The sequence below is a fragment of the Vidua macroura genome, chromosome 11, assembly GCF_024509145.1.
Source record: "Vidua macroura isolate BioBank_ID:100142 chromosome 11, ASM2450914v1, whole genome shotgun sequence".
Classification (NCBI taxonomy): Eukaryota; Metazoa; Chordata; class Aves; order Passeriformes; family Viduidae; genus Vidua; species Vidua macroura.
Window position 1 is genome coordinate 9,444,166 of NC_071581.1, and position 18,013 is coordinate 9,462,178.

The window sequence follows — 18,013 nt, forward strand, 5'->3', positions numbered from 1 at the left end:
TCAAATTGAAACTACACAGTGAAATTACTAAGTTGAGTAAACAAATTAAATATAGGTTAAATATCTGATGTATTTGTGACTAAGTAGTTTATTCAAACTAGTTGTTTTTATTGTTGAAAAAATTAACTTATGAAGCACGATAAAAACTGGCTGCATGCAATGTTAGATCAGAGCAGGTTACAGTAACAGACTATCTTGAAAAAATTCTGATATTATGCAAACTGACCCACATTTCCCTCTGCCACTACTGCATCACTTCCTTTTGGGAACATATCCTGAACAACAGGATCCTCAGACCCCACTACTCCCAGTGGTTCCAGCTGTTTGTGTGGGGTTCACTTTCTACAGTGAAATTACTTTAATTTAGAACATTCGTCTCAAGTTTACTTGAGGACCAAAACTCAAATGCCTTTTAATTCTTCTATTATCCAGAGTAAGGAAATAAACTGAGAGCTCAAGTGCAGCTCTGCTTTGCCAAGGAGCAGCCCAGGCACTCCCCTGTTCCAGCACGTGGCCACAGCCTGGTTCTCCCCGGAGCAGAAGCACTGCAAGGATCACAAACTGAGCATCCACTTGCTTTGTGCAAAGGCTCTGACCCTTAACTCAAGCTCTGCTATACCCCAGCATCCAGCAATGCTCCAATCCATTGGCTGTGTTCTGTGTGTGGAGGGGATGAATGTAAAAAAAATAAATCCAAACCAAAACAAGAAACCAACAACCCACAACCAACCAAACAGCGTGCACAGCAAAATGGGGCTTCTGAGAACAGAGCTGCTGGGCTCAGAAGGCTAAAAGATATAAATTACCAAATTTAGAGTTATTCTTTCATACTCTGATGTCATGTTCCATCCCAGTCATCCCCCCTGCACTGACTGGGAGGCTCTGTGCTTTCCTTTCCTACACAGAGTGATTTTCCTCACTAGTAGGCTACAGCCTGTGTTCTATAAATTTTGATTCTTTAAATGAGAAAATCTACACTCTAGACTTGGGCTACAGACTGTAACAAGTTCAACTATAAATTCTGAATTTTAGATCAGACAGGGTACTACTTTTAGCACAAAATTCAACTTAAAATTTTTCAGTGAGGGAATAATCAGTAATTCATAACATGGTTAGCAACATGTATGGCACACATTATAATTTTCTCTGAGTACCCTACAGTGGGTCTTGCTGTCAGCTACAAGCACTTTATATGTCACCTTGGCCTTTAGGTTCACATTGCAAAATATGAATTTAGTAAAACATTTATTAAGTCATCCAACAAACACCTGGTTAATTTATTGTATGCTGTGACATTATTATAAATCAGGGCACTGTAAATACTTAAACTAGATGATCACATACTTAAATAAATGAACATATAATAATCTATTCCATGAACTATAACCATGTCTTTGAAAGCCAGTAGTGTCATGAACAAACAACCCTCCAACAGTTTAACAGATATCCAGCCTTAAAAATACACAGCCTAAAAAAGTGTTCTATACCACCTGGAAATTCACTTCATTAATAACAAAGTAGAAATTAGGGCTAAGAAGTGTGGGCAGGTTCAGTGATGTATGTGTGTGCATATGTATTTTTACTCTAAAATAGCTCCTTAAGTTAAACTCAACAAGCTCATTTGAATTAGATTTGTTTCCAGCTTAGCACAAACTTTGTTTTTCATCTCATACTGGAACAGTTATGGTGCTTTGAATGCAGTGTTTTGCAATCAAGAAAGTGACTCTTCAGGAGCATCCATCATTTCTTTGAGTAGAATTATCCATTATAAAAAATTCTAGGAATCTCTTCCACTAAACCCGTATTTTTTCAGATAGGGAACCCACAAGTAAGTAAATACAAATCTCTTGTATTCTATAATTACAGGTGAGGAGGTTTCATTTCTTTTCTGAAAAATTTCTACTTCATATAATTTCATAAACACAGTATTTTGCTTTGTCTTTGCTATTCCAAATTCACATTACCTGGTCCAATCCCAGCTTGGTTAGGTAGATGGCACTTTTTTGACATGTTTCATCTTCACAGACTGGTAATAAATGTTCACTTTGTCCATCCCCATCTGTCAAACAGAAAAAAAAAGCCTTTCAGCTTTGTATCTGCAAAATCAGAAACCCTGTTTGTATGAAATCATCAGCTGTGAATAATTTACTCCTTTTTTAAATGTGAAAAATTACATGAGATAAACTAGACCTATTCAACATCCTTAACCTAATAATCTTTGTCTTTTGTTTGAAGATTGCCTTACCCATAATATTGAGAGAATTTTGAATTTTACTCACATACTGAGAACAGTAAGTCCTTAGTAATTTAATCCCTGTGTTCAGTTGTGAAAAAATATTACCTTTAATACCAATCCACCATTACACGTCCACCATAAAAACTATTTAATTTTCTGAAGTAGTTTTAAACTCTTGTGCTGTCAGCAAGACTTTAGGAAGAGTCATGAGTTCACAAGTAATATCTTAATCTGTACTTAACACAAAAAACAACACTGGAGAGTTGATTAACACAATGGCTAATAAATCCCAGGCTTACAGAATTAGGTAAATTTGAGTAAATTACAGGTTTTCAAAAATGTTCTTTAAGTGCCTTTAATCCATGTATTTCCAAAACCTTTAGTAGAATAATGACCTTTTAATATTTAAACGAGCAATGGCTATTTGCATCTAGAGTTCTGACACACAGAGCATAGAGTGGGGAAAAAAGTAATAATTTACTGTCCATTATCCACTCCAGGAGATCTCTGTGTTGCCATGGTGACCTTGCAGCCCTGCCTTCCTCCCAGGGGCCAGGCCAGCAGTGGCAGCTCCCTGCCTGGGCTGGGAGGGCACAGGGGGAGAGGAACACGAGGGCCAAGGAGCAGCAGCAAGAACTGCTGCATCGAGAGCCTGGGCTGCCAGATCCCCTCCAGAAGCACAGCTGCCCTGCCATGACATGGCACCCTCAGCTCAGGCACATTTCAGGCAATCCACTTTTCCAGCCCATGGAATCAAAGCTGACAGTGTAATAAAAACAATTCACCTTTTCAACTTGCCCTTTAGCCCATACAGTTCTGAGGAGCTGGGCATTTCATTCAAGATAACCACAGTGTTCACTGTGAACACTAAAATACAGAGAGGTCCTCATCTGGCACGTTAATTACTTGAATCATTTCCACCACTGGATTTTATATTATACCTATAAAATATTGCAGGTTGCAGCCACAAACATCCTCTCACTCTGGCTCCCTGACAGCTGCTTGGCTATCCCACAATAAATGAAATTTTTACTGGTCTGATGTTTCAGAAAAGCAGCTTATGGACATGCTACAAAATAGATTTCTGTATGAATCACAAAAGTGCTGAGAGCATCAAGGGGCCTCAGGCACACCTACTGCTTGGGTTTGCAGAAATCCACACCAGCTTATTTAGACAAGTGGATTGTGTAAAATTGCTTGATGAAATCTCCTGAGCTAATACGCAAAAACCAGATCATTTGCCTGTCACTGAACCCCTTACTCATATTCCAGTCCAGTACTGGCCCCAGCCCAGAAGTCCTGTCATGCTTTACCAGCACCATAAGAAAAGCTTTCTCAGCCTGCCAGCCCATACTTCTGTGAAGCCAAAGCTCCCTCTGGGGCTGTGTGCACATCTATATCTGCAGTTGCATTTCTGGGTCCCTCCCTTATTCCACCAGCAAGTTGGGAGATGGAAAGGAGGGTTATAAGGGGAGGAGGAGTGATGAAAATATCAGACTTCCCCAAATATCTCCAAGTGATAAAGCCAAACTTTTAGTGGCTTCCTACATCCCATCTGCCTCATGAATTACTTTACCTCACCACCAGACCCCTCCCAAATCCTCATGGCAGCTCTCTTCTCCAGGATAGAGAATTTAGGATGTGAAGTAGCCTAGGTGATAGAAATCCAGTAAGTTCACATCCAAAGAGATGGGAAAGGGAATTCCCACTGAACAGAGAAATCAACATAGCAACTATTGAATCTGACTGTCTAAAACCAGCACCAGCTTCTGAAGGTGTCTATTTTCCTTCTGCATCATTCAAGAACAACAATTAAAACATGTAACCATCTTGAATCTTTGCTTGCATGAACAGATTAAAATGCTGTTGGACTACAGTTTTTTTCTAAACTTAAATGGAAGAAAGTGTTCAATTTGCAGATTATAAATCATGGCAATATTGAAGTATTTGCTAAAATTGAATTAAGTTGCAGAGATATGTTTTCTGAATATGAAATGTAAATTAAGTTATAATATTTTAAATACATTTCTACAAAAGTTTCAATCTGAAGTGATTTTAGAAGCTTTTCAATAACACACAAGGACAAAGAAACACCTTCCTCTGTTTGAGAAAGGGACAAGAACAAGGATGTTCTCATTTTAAATTATGCTACGGAGCAGAGGAGAATATAAAATGTTTGATTCTACTTATAGTGCAAACATTCATCTTGTTATACCAATAACTCAGTTTGATAGTGTGGGTAGGTAATGTTCAGAGTAGGGCAGGACATTGATGAAAACACTCTCAGAGCTTTGAGGAATAACTAATCCATAGGATGGGAGGGATAGAACCAGCACATAATTAGACATGAAGCCATCACACATGAAGGTCTTGTAGATTAATTACAAGCTCAAGACTTGATTAAAATATTCAGTATGATCAAAGAATGAATAAATGCAAATATGCATCAAACACCACGCCTTTGTCCCTACCAACTGAAAATACTATGATGTATATTCCATATTGGAAGGCCAGAGTTTCCTCAGTTCCTTTGACCAGAAGATAAACGTCCATTTGCATAATTTCTCTTACAGGATCATGTTTTCAGTTGCAATTTCTCTTCAATTCTGTGTAACAGATATTTAAGAATCCAGTAGTTAAAAAAATAAAGTTCAAGATAAGAGAAAAATCTGTTGAAAATTTACAGCACAGTTTTGAAAAAAAAATTTATTTAAAAAATAAATTTTATCAAAAAACATCCTGAAAACAAGATGAGAGGCCATTCTTAAGGTGACACATCTCAAATTATTGTTGTATCCACCTCACAAAAGTTTCTCAGATAGAGATATCCATACTATAGAGACTGGACTGGTTTGCTTGGATTTTGTTTGTTTGGTCTTTATTTTCCTGTTTTACACTCTGTGCTCAGCTGAATTTAAAGATCATGAAGATGAGCTATAAAAACATTAATTCGGCACTCAGAGCAGACAGAACAAATGTTAAACTTAAAAAGTTTCAAGTAAAGCTCCAGCATTGAACATGGAGCTGGAAATAGGACATCAATGAAACAACAGTCTCTTCTGAGTTGTAGCAAAATAGTTTAAGAAAATCCACAATTAGTCAAATGCTGTATTACAGAAAATTAACAATCAAAAGAAGAAAATCCCAACATTCTTCATCTCTATCATAATATTACATCTTACTTCTTTTCCAGTTTTTATTTCTAAAGCACATCTTACAATGTACAGATCCATCTTTTATAACCAGAAATGTTTCCTGCACTTCTGAAGCTTTTTCAAAGACACTGTGAGATCAACAAATCAATACATAATCTTTTCCAGTTTTGAAAGAAAATATTTCCTTCTTCACCTTTACATGATTCCACCTTGGGAGCACCTGCTGGAATGCAAACCACTGACCTTGAAGACCACATAAAAAACATCCTGAGCAGTTGCTAACTTAAGAGCTTTAACTCATCAACAATCTTAGATCCAAGAAACACTTCCTATCTTCATGCCTGGTTTCAATTCCAATGTAAATAAACATCCTTCAGTTTTAAACTCTGATCTTGAAGTTCAATTTCTCCACGAAGGAAGACAGAAATTCAAAGGATTATCACTAGCACAACTGATCAGTGCAATTAGATATTCACAGCTGACGAAACATGCATTGGTGACAACAGCTGGATGACCCCATCGCACCTACGCTGGTTTCAAGTATTTATGAAAAACACCTTGCATAACATGTCTCTAATAATCTCCTTCAGCCTAGGTCTACCTGTTTATGGAGACCCTCTGTGATCTTCACTCAGTTCCTGGGGTCTGCTACTCTGTCTTTCTGTCACTTTCATTTAAAAATGAGATCTCATTCCAAACTGGTGGAAATCTTATTTGTAATCTCATTTACAGCAGTAGGTGTGCCCAAACACTCCAGACTCCAAACGTTCTGTGCTAGCACCACTCAGCTTGGAGCACCTTTGACAGAGAAACAGAAACTCAACTGTTAACAAGAAAGTTCTCAACACATGATTCTGGCTTGAGTGTGATACAGCAGAACTCCATGGTTAATAAAGATCAAGTTCTGTAGGCAGTGGAAAGGGCTAGAAAAAGAACAGTCCTACGTACTCATCACCTGCAAACCTGTACTTATGTCTAAAGACAAAATTAGAAGTCCTATTCCATCTAGGAATCATGTGAGAATCATTATTACAACTGCCTGTTTGCTGTATTTCAAACAAGAGCCACAGGCACAGTCTTCTTCCCAACACCCTGCCCGTGTTTGCCAAGTGCTGGCAGCCCAATCCAAGCACCCCAAAGCCACTGCCTGTGCACTGCCTGGGAGCACACCTTGCACAGAGAGGCTGTGTGAGAGACACTGTTGAGCTTTAACATTGATTGCCAATGTTCACACTTGCAAAAAACACAGCTCAAGTATTTTCAATCTGTTCTAAAAGTAAATTTGAATGGGAGAGAGCAGAAAAAAAACTTGTCAATCAGATTAAACACAACATCATGTTATTAGAATTGGAAGATGCTCCAAAAGCAATCTGCAGTCTGAGAACACATTTTAAACTGAATTCACAAATAGCAAATGGTCAAAGGAGATCTAAACAAGAAACTTCTTCCCAAAGGTATCAGAGAGGTGCTTATAAAACAAACACACTTGTAACTTACTTGGCATGAGTAAACCTAGGCAAAAGACACTCAATCCCAAAGTTCAAATTCCTTAACAAACATAGAAAAAGGTGTCACAAAAGCGCTCTTTTGCGACAGGTTCAAGGATTGTTAGATTCATGCTTGTGCAATGTACTTTCCAACATGGGCTCTGAGAAGAAAACGGCACCTGGGGAAATGAAAAGTTCTGTGATCACTGACTCCAGAACTGTTTCATAATACAGCAAGATGAAGTTGTAGCTATGAAGAGCAAGACAGCTTTTGGTGGGTGTATGATCTAAACCTTTTTAATTTAAATGCTCTGTACTTCTGCTGCAGTGTAATCTTACTTCTGCTCCTTCAAAAACAAAAATGGAATCAACTTTTTTTTTGGCTGTTCTGAGATCATAGACTGACCATTGTAACTTATTATAGTTTTGTTAAATAGAAAAGTAGTTGTTTTCTAGCAAGTTGGGGGTTGGACTTGATGATCTGTAGAGGTCCTTTCTAACCCTAACTATTAGGCAAAATGAAATATGTTAACTCTACAGGCCAGCAAAGTCAGCTTTCATAATTCTAAACATAAAAACAAGAACCTTCATATTCCACAAAGTTCTCATTCATACATCTCTCCCACTGGTCTTTACCCAGTTCTCAGTACCCCCCTCTCACGAGTCTTCAATTTACAGTTCTGAAGAACAATAAGAGGAAAAAGAAGAAAAAAGCCCTGTTAGGACTGTACTATAGCAATATCCTTCTGGGGCAGGCAAGAAGCCTACAATAAGTACAACTGGATGTGATATTCAAATAAAATAAAGGTTTGTTTGAAAGCTGATTATCTTAAATTTATCTTCTCAAGTAATTAAATCATTAGAATTCTTTTGTCACTCTGTGCCTTTAGGTGCTCAGTGAGATGGTCATGACAGAGACAGTTATAATAAATTACTAAGACAATTACACATTATTAAAACAATAAATGTCAGCTGCCTTTAGCAAATGTGAATCATAACTTCAAAAAAGAGCTGCAAAGAGCTTTTACAGATGATTCAAAGTTCTGTAGACATTAAAGAAATCTTCATAACCCTCTCCTTCACACTAAATCAATTCTGATTTTAAGTCCTTCCAGAGAATCCATATTCACAGCTCCACTGCATAGAAGCACTTAAACACAGCGTGCCAGCAAACTGCACAGCGAGACTTCCAGGCTGCGCCGGAGCCAACAGTGCGGCCTTCTGCCTCGAATGGAAATTCCAGCACTGACTGAGATCCAAGCAGGGAAAAGGAACTACATCAAATACAATGTGAACTGCCCCCACACCAAACAAGATCATTGCTCAAACTCCTGTTGCAGTTTCTGCTGAAAGCTCTTGTTTCACATTAAAACAAACTCCCAAGCCTGGCTGTACATTTAGAGCTCGGTGATGTTCCACATGTTCAAAGCTCCCACGGCAACGAATCTCCAGGTGCTGCCAAAGGAAGGGAGAACACAAAGCAAGGCAAGCCACTGGTGTAACTGCCTTGGGTCAGCTCAACGTGGGTCCAGAGCTCCTCTTGTACCAGCCATGAACAGTGCCAAAGAAAAAAACAATCCTGTGATGAAGTTGTTCAACAAGGAACAGATAACCAAGTGACACATGCAGCACTGCACCAATTTTTATTGCTGGAAATAAAGCAAAGTTTTTCTTAATTTTCAAGCACCTTTGACAAAAAATCATATGAAGCAACAGCAATTCTTTTTCCTAGGAGATATTAGCATTTGTCAGCACATAAAGACCTTGGCAAAATATGGGAACCTGATTTTCCCCCATCCAAAATTGACACTGTTTGGGAACTACATTTAAAACATTGAGGTGTCACTGGAGACCATTGATGGTTACAAATTAACAAAGAAAACAGACCTAGCTCCTAAATACACTTTCACACACTCAAAACACAAGTGTCAATTAACTTAGTACGTCTCTATACACTGCTGTTTCAGAAGTGCATCTGGTACTAAAAGAACCTCTTCCATATCTAAAGTCTCTCAGAAGGCTTCATTTCCATTAACTTTCATACCTTTTCCACCCAAACTGATCCCAGTAAACTCAGCTTTCCTCATATGCAGAGCATTTCATGCACAGAAATATTGTCACCCTGCACCTTAAGGTTCTTAGAGAATCCATCCTTTCATTGACTACAGAAGCACTAAATATTTTCATAACACAGTGCTCAAAGGAGAATGGTTTTCTTAAGGGGTTATTTACCAAAATGTACCATTAAAATTTCCCTTTGATACATTGCTACTGTATCTGAGGATGCAACATTCTGAGGGAAGAAAGAAATTCAGATGTTAGAATGAAGCTGACAGACAAAATAAAAAGGTACAAAATCAAAATGCAACTGCAGTCAGAAAAGCAGTGCATTTAAAGTATATTCAGCTGCAGGATAATTAAGGTCTCCTTAAAAAAAAAATCTTTCAACAAAATGCATTTGGCACAGTGCAATGAAAGGTTGAAAACCCCCCAAAGGTTAGGCACTATGTTATCCTGTTTAAACATAATTAACTGGCAATAATGAGCTATCATTTCCTACAAGGAAAGTGATAATTACTACCACATGTCATACAAGTAGTTAACATACATGAAATAGTTCAATTACTTGGAGGGGGGAGAACAGAGAGGATTCTCTTAGGATTATTAGTTGATAACTGGATTTTAAATACGAGAAAAAATTGAGTTCAGGTCTCCAAAAGACTTTGATGGAACTTTAACAAACCCAACCCATATTTGCTCAAAAAGCACAGCATAGCTCAAAAAGTGTGCATAGCAGGGGTGAATGCAAACTTCTTAGAGAAGAGAAAGGGCAGCAGCTAAGAATCAAATGGTGACTAAAAAATAAAGGACTGGGTTGGCTAAATGCTACCTAGAGAAATGAAGAGTTGAGCTGTATTTACTTATGAGGAAACCATGATCAAATTTGATTTCAAAAAGCCATTTTCACTCTCCTTTAAATACAAGCCAAAACAAAGTTCTTTGCCTTAACTAAGCAAAATCAATGACTGGTAAATCAAACTTTTACAGTCTCAGATACCAAAGGATGATCTTAAAACTCTGCTATCCAACTGAACCAACCATAGTTAAATACCAATTATGACACCAGTTTCCTACAGAAATGAATTAATGGATCATATAATCAGGACAATATCCTGTGCTAATAATTTCTGACTCACTACTTCAAAACCATGTCATTAATCTTTAAATTAATGTGAAAATAGCAGGTTAGTGGCCAAAATATGGTTCACATTCACTTAATGCTAAAAAATTTGGTCATTTTCAGATCGTCCCATTGAAATCCTTAAATTCCTTGGAAAACACAACATTTTCCTATTAAGTGACATTTAATAAAACTCTCTATATACTTGCAAGTATTTATCAGGATTCTAGACAACATCTATGATTTCCTCTAAAGACAGTACAAGCAGATCTTATAAAACTCCTCTGCCAGCTCACAGATAACAACAGCGCAGGATTAATCATTTTTGCTATAGCAACCACTGCACTGCAATTACCATAGTGACATGAGAAGAATAGAAAAAGTAATAATGAAGAGCTCTTACTTGTTTGGAGCAATGTGGCACCTAAATAAGTGCAGAATTCTCTAGCACCCAACTCTGCTCACCTTAATCAATTTAAATGCCATTTGTAATAGATGTCAAAAAGCTTTTCTGATTTATTTTTAAAAGGGCAATACAAATTTGTCAATTGTTCCCTGTCCTTTGGTCAGATTGATGTACAAATCACTGCTATCATGTAACAGGGGGAAGTGCTACTTATTACAAAGGTTCCAACTTAGTCATAAAGTGTAAGGGCTACTCCATTACCATAAATGTATTGATATATACACACATCCTTCTATGTAATTTTCCATTAAAATACACACACACATATAAATAAACATACTGGACTTTTAGATGCATACAAACATACACTTGCGTATTTTTTAATGAAAAAAAAAACTTTATTTTTTCAATACTTCAGGAACATTTGGTACTAAGATTATACCAACATCTGTGACAGTTTCTCATGAGTCACCTAATTGCTGGTTTTTCCAAATCCACTTAGCCAAATAATTTATACTTGATAGCTGTTGATCAACCTGCTTACGGTAAGAACGGAAATCTTACCCCAAATTAGTTGCTTTTGCAAGTTCTCAGTCAGAATCTTATACAAAGCTCCCCCCTTTTTTCAAATGACTGGTAAATACTCATGGCTGGAAAGGGTACTTCAAATCAAATTTTCAGAAGTAGGAAAGAATGTTAGACCAAGTGACCTTTTGAAACAATGCTTATTTTGTTAAGAGGCAGGTGTGATCAGTAAACCAGAATCTTACACTGCAGGAGTGCAAGAAGGCACAAGCAGAAAGGTGGGTGTGAGAGAGAAGGCAGCCCAAGTGGCACAGCCCCAAGCTCACTCTGGGCCTGACACCGCTGCAGAGCCCAACATGCACAAGGTTAATTCATGAGAAGTGGCAGAGTGAAAGCACAGAGATACAGAACCCTCTGAGACCTTTAGCAAATGGCAAAGCTGGCACATCAACTGTGAGGTACAGAAAATGTCAAGGAGGGGAAGAAAAATAGAGGCAGGCAACCCAGAAGTAAGAATGTCAGAGGCTTGTGCCTGTATCTCGAACATTTCTACTGCCAGTGGCTGCGTCCCAGTGCCAAGAGGAGGATGCCTGGGGCAGAGCAGAGTGTGGGTGCACAGCACATTCTGCATCATGCACAGCTTGGCAAAACCTGCCAAAGGTAGAAGGCAGCACAATCTTCTAACATACCTCATTTTCCATTTCATTGTGGTATTTTGATTTGTTGTGCAATCAATCAGGCCCCATTACAGGTAGCCACATTATTCCAAACTGCAAACTATCATACCTTAACTTACTTTGACTTACAACAATCATTATTCTGTCAGTTTTGAAATGGAAAACTGAAAACAGGAGAGGTTCAAGTCTGACAATCCATTTCTAGTAATGCATTGTCTTTAATTCTAGCTCAGTACAAGCAGCTGTGTGCTCAAAGCCAATGTTCTGAAGTACCTAAGTGTGAGCAGACATAGCACAGGGGGTAAATGCAGCTACTGTGACACAGCAGCACACTCATCATGGGAGATGCTGCCCCTTTGTTGTTGGGCTGGTGCAGAACAAATGAATCTGATGATAATTAATTAAACAAGGGTGCTGGAACTCCAGCCCAGCAGTCCCTGGGCCACTGCCCTTCTTCCCAAGCTCAGCTGTACCAAACCACTGTCCTGCCATAGCACTGCACACTCCATTTAGCCACACATTCCAAATTTTAACTTGAACATTGGAACAGTTCCACTTCTCTTTGTGAAGATATCCCAGGGTTTATTACAATTCCATTAATTACTATGAATTTCTAAGATTATGATTTATCATTTGGGCTCATTAGCCACCTAACATAGAGATAAAATTATCCTACATTAAGATAGCTCTTCACGTTGCCATTGTTAAAAATTTATAAAAAAATTTCTATTTAGTACCTATTAAGACAAATTATTCAGAACATCAGCTTGGAAAATGATTACAAAAGACCCAGCACACTTAATTTTTTTTTTAACTGCAGAAACAGTATTATTCTATTCTTTCCTTCATATATTACATAGATAAGTATTCAAACTTGAAGATAAATAGTAAAATATTTTATTAAAACTTTGTCAAAGATTTTAGAAAATGGGGTAAACATTACACAGAAGAGCCTGGGGCACGGTTCAGGTTCCACCTTCTACTTCATTTCCTGTAGATCTGATCTAAGGACCATCACCCATCCAGCAGAGGTGTCTGGCATTCACATGTCAGCCTCAAAACACTTGTAAGTGGCAGCACAGAGCAAGTGAGTCACACTCCCGTGTCTAAGCAGTTTAAAATTTGTCATTTTCTTTAAAATAAGTTTTTTAAGGAAATGTTGAAACAAGGCTACTGTTTGACAACATTTAAAGACAAGGTCAGTCTCACTGTAACAAGTGTGTTGTATAAATACAGTAAATGTTTTTTTTTAAGAAGTTATTTACAGTCTATTATGTCAGCAGAGTCAGGCCTGCAACACTTTGCCTCTGGTTGGAAAATTGTTATTTCAGTGCATAGAAAAATAGTATTTTTTGCACTACAAAACCAACATGCCCTATTCTCTGTAACATGACAAAAACATTGATAAGCCACAATTGACTGGAAAGGTACATTCTAATAGAAAAATATAGGCTTTCACTAACCCTTGCAAAAATAGATTTACATATAAATTAAATTTCCCTCCTGTCCAAAAGCCTAGCAGAATTTTCAATTACAACCATTAAGATTTTACCATGTTCCAGCAATTTTTATTCAAGTACTTTTATTTCATTTAGTCTTTATTAGTTTGTACAAGTGAAGAATTTAGAAACATTTAATCAGATAATGTTTTCTGAACAAGATTAGAGAAAATAAAATTAAAATAATGACAAATAAAATAAGTGTCTGATAAGATTAAGTTTAGTGTTGCACCACACCTCAAAGCAACAAAAATTAGATACACGTGAGGCAGAATGTACTGGGATAACCAAAGCTGAATTTGTAAATAATTATTCCCAGACATTTCAAGATTTACAGATAAATATAACACATTAAAGTGAAAAATCAGAGAAACATAAAACCCCATTTGGAACTAAACACCTTTATTTGTTCTCTGGTGTAAAGTAGCTAACCAAAACATGAGAAAGCAACACTCAGGGCAGTGTAAAAGAAGCAAACTCACCAAAATCTGCAAACACAGACTGTCCAACAACTTTGGCACCACTGGGCATTTCCTTACTTTTTCCAACTTTAGAGAAGTTCCCATCCTAGGAAAAAGGATAAGGATGATGGAAAAACTGAATTGCAGAGTAAGTGATAAACTGACTTTTGAACCAAAGAAAATACAGAGCACTAGTGAAGGGCTTTGGCAGATAAGAGAGAGACATCTCAGCTATGGAAAACTTGCACTCTTCAAAAATTGGGACTGAGATTTTGCATTTCTAATCCTTCCTGGATTCTTGTGGAAGTCCATCAATAGTAATATTCAGACACAATTTCCATAAATTTTGCTGTGCTATAAGGAAGAGATTGGATTATTGCAGCAACATTATCTAAATGATAATTGATTATGAATTCTACTGCATATTTTTGCATATTAACATGTGATTTTATACATGTATGTAATATGTAACAACACACCTGCATAAAAATTAAAAATAGGGTCCTGATTTGCCTTCTAATTAGGAAATAAACTCATTTTCTATTAGGTCAGGCTTAGAACTTGTTTTACTTATCCTTTATTAAAATCTAGGCCTAGAGAAAACAATAGTCCATTACAGCATCAGGAAGATAAGAAGTGCTGGTCGTTGTTTGTCACAGAACGAAATCACAGCTGGCACAAAGCCTTTGTAAGGTGCTGAGTTTTTGCAGCCATGTCAGATGAGCCAAGGCCCCCTTCCCCAGTCACTGCCATCAGCTCAGCACAGGGCTCTGCACACAAGCCCAGCAAGGCACGGAGCCAAAGGCTTGGGAGAGGAGCAGAGCTGTGTATTGTGTTGTCTAACCTCAACATGTGGATATACCCAACATGACTCACGTCATCTTTCGTTTGTAGACTTCAATGCAACTCTGGACACAGTTAGTGCTGTTTGTACTGCATGTCTGACTAGATATCTTTAGCTTGACATATAATTTATAATGATTCTGATGAGAAAAATTAATATTGATGCATTTCCATGCAGTGAAATAGAAGAGGCCCTTAGCTGGCCCCAAAAGCGTATCTTGCAAATATTTAAAAAGCATTTTATAGTGCATCAATGAAGGGAATTACTTTTTTCTACAAAGAGCAGCTTAACAGCTTTAAATGGATCAGTTAAGGTATTTGTAGTTCCATACACATGTCCAAGCATTTTACATGTATGACCTATTTTCCTGGGCTGATTGATTCCAAAGAACATAATTCTTTCTAAAGATAAGCAAATCTATCAATACACAATGTATAATGCAGGATTGTATTTAGAATACAAGTCCAAAATTTTAAAGAAAATTCTAAGAAACCCCACTAACAGGACAAACACCTTGTGTACTTACAAACACTCAACAGCCAATGATTTTTAAAGTCTACCTAAAGCTGTAAATACAGGATTCATGGCTCAGTGCTTTCATTACTCTTGCCTGGGAGAAGATGGCCAGGTTGTCTCAGACAAGACTCAGTTCCGCAGTGACTCACTGTGATCTGATGGATTCATTTTCAGGCAAGCCCTCAAAAACTCATCCCTTAACTAATAAGAAACACATTGAGCACTTTCTATCATCATTAAAAAGTGACCTTATAGCTCTAGTCCTTTTGGATAACAAGGTACAAAGGATGCCCCTGGCCAGGTTAGACAACACAAAAGCAGAATCTCAATAAATTATTAAAACCTTGATCTATTACTCCTCAACCTTGAATTTCAGTTATGATATTTAGTTAACACCGGACTTGGGACTTCCTCAAATGTAACTTGCACATGTATTGTACCAGTCAGAAGTGACATTTTGAACCTCTGTCCCAGAAAATCTTACCCAAGACCTGGGTCATGTATCTAACAAAGCTCACTTAAAAAAAAAAAAAAATCTTTCAGACAGCAAGAATAAAACCAAACTGATCAGTCTTCTATGTATAAATCAACATAAATATCAGAAGATAACTCTTTGGGGTTTATAATTTGTCTGTGTTTCAACAGAATCATTATTTGTGTTTTCTCTTTTCTCGCTTACCTTATTCACCCAAGTTTCAAACTGAATAGTTTTGGAATTTGGTGACGTGGTAAGGAACAAATCTGTGAGGAAAATATAAGAGAAATGAGATGTTTAACATGAGACCACACACACAAATATTTGATCACTTAGTAAATATATATAATTTTAAAAAATATTACCTATATTTTAGCAGTTATAAATACATTATATTCTAGTGATATATTAAGTAAGAAAGACTAAAACCACAGCTCTCAAAACTATTTTCATGTCTTGTACTCTTCTGTATAAATAAATATCAAAAAATATCAACTAGCCTTTTATTTGGGATATGTTGAATTGAGCAAAAATACACTGTTGACAGGAGAAGAAAAGTAGATGGAGAAATATTTCTGGCTTCTTATACACTAAAATTCTTTAAAACATCAAAACAGTGCAAAATAGAGCTTCAAAGGATTTATCTGGCAAGGCCTAAAGAGAAGCTTATTTACCACCTTTTAGAAAAGTCCCTAAATTAGGAAAATGAGAAGAAAAAGCTTTTATTAAAAAAAAGTGGATGTTGAGGAATAAATAATGTTTTAAAAATTAACTCCAGTGTTAAGAAATCCAGATTTTAAAAAACTACTCTTTAAGATTTAAACTCCTGTTTTCTTTTTATTTGTCTCCTCCCTCCCTGCAACTTCAACTGCCATTCTTTGAGCTAGAACACAATGGTTACTTTGCAGGAAAATAAAAGAAAAAAAAAAGAAAAGAAAAGAGAATATTAATGCTTTACCCTGAGGTGTTTTACTGAATAAGCAGGTAGATGGCTGTACAGGGAATTTCAAATGGCACAATAAGGGATATTGTCTTCCAGGGAAAAAACCCCAGCAACAAACAACCACAAAACGAGAAACCTCCCCATACCTAACAAGCAAAACCCAAACAAAAACTCCACATAGACACAAAAAACCCCAAAGATTCTCCTTACAGATTTCTCTCCCCCCACAGCTTAAAAGCTCTACCATTTAATTTGATTCCGCTGAATATCTGAAATGGCCATTTCCTTTACAGCATACATAGAAACAGCATGATAGTGTGTGCTTCATTGGAATGAATTACAGTGATACTTAAGGACTTCCTGAAGCTGAGACAGAAGTAATGAAAATAATCTGAAGACAGTATAAATATAAGTTAGAAAACTTATATATACTTTCAAATATTAACTTTGCATCTAGAAGGAAGCTTGTGCAAAATTGTTGATTACTATCAATATAAGTCAGAAAAATATTAAAAAATCCAATAAGTTCACAGGGGCAGAAAGAGAAACATGAAATAACAAAAGCCTTATCTAATTTTCCTACAGGTCAAAATGCCACTGTATCTGAGAAAATAAGTTTTTGAGGTTTAAATAATCATTTCAAGTAGGGTCCTTGCTGTACTTTGTACTGAAATTTACACTGAGCTCTGGGCTCTGCCGCTCCCAGGTTATGCTACAACAGGCTCTGAAGTGTTCTATTGAAATACCCAACCAAGGATGAGCATTTGCTCCCCAGCTGGGGCAGGCTGGGTGAACCTCACAGCCATTCTGCTGCACTGGAACCTCTCCCCAGCACCTCTCTGACTCCAGCTCTCACTGCAGAGCTGACCTCCCACCTCACTGCTGAGTCAATCCTCCCTCTGCTCACTCAGTCTTTGGTGCGAGGGGAGATCCTGGCCAGCAGTAACTCAGCACTGCCTCTGCTAATGCTGGGACTCTGTCCCAGACTAAGACAAAGTGGCACAGCTGCCAACACCAGACAGAACTCACCCAACGCCACCATGCCAGAACTTGCCCCAGCTCCCTCAGCCTTTCCTCACCAGAGATGTTCCAGTCCCTTCACCATCTGTGTCACCCTCGGCTGGCCCCGCTCCAGGAGCTCCACGTCTCTCTGGTACTGAGGAGCCCAGAGCTGGGCTCAGCACTCCAGGTGATCCTCACCAGGGCTGAGTACAGGGGCAGGGTCCCCTCCCTGACCTGCTCCAGTGCTCTTCTTAAAGCCTGCCAGGATCCCATGGGCCTCATGGTCACAAGGACATGGTGCTGGCTCCTGCTGTCCACCAGGACCCCCAGGCCCCTCTCAGAGCTGCTCAAGGTCACCCCCAGCCTGTGCTGGTGCTGGGGTTGTTCCTGCCCAGGTGCAGGGCCCTTTCTCTCCAGCAGCTTAAAGACAATTCCATTCAGCAACATTCCTGTTTTGCACTGAATTCCCTCCCCCAAACAGTCTTTAAAGTCAGTAAATCACTTTTGCTCTCTGTTCCTCTCTGTGTACTCCTGCATCTCCTTTTTCCTAACTCCAGGCACATAACACTGTACAGAATGAATGCAACCAACACAGCAGAGTAGTTC

At 38.0% G+C, this 18,013-nt stretch overlaps 1 protein-coding gene across 1 annotated transcript in view; it reads right to left on the reverse strand.

The window, feature by feature from the left end:
• Positions 1–18,013, reverse strand: part of ITFG1 (integrin alpha FG-GAP repeat containing 1) — a 73,589-nt gene that overhangs the window by 35,045 nt on the left and 20,531 nt on the right. Inside the window, exons 7-9 of the mRNA XM_053987243.1 lie at positions 15,667–15,728; positions 13,649–13,733; positions 1,965–2,059 (exon numbers count right to left, since the gene is read on the reverse strand). Coding sequence (XP_053843218.1) covers positions 1,965–2,059; positions 13,649–13,733; positions 15,667–15,728 — 242 coding nt within the window. The remainder of the gene's footprint in view (positions 1–1,964; positions 2,060–13,648; positions 13,734–15,666; positions 15,729–18,013) is intronic.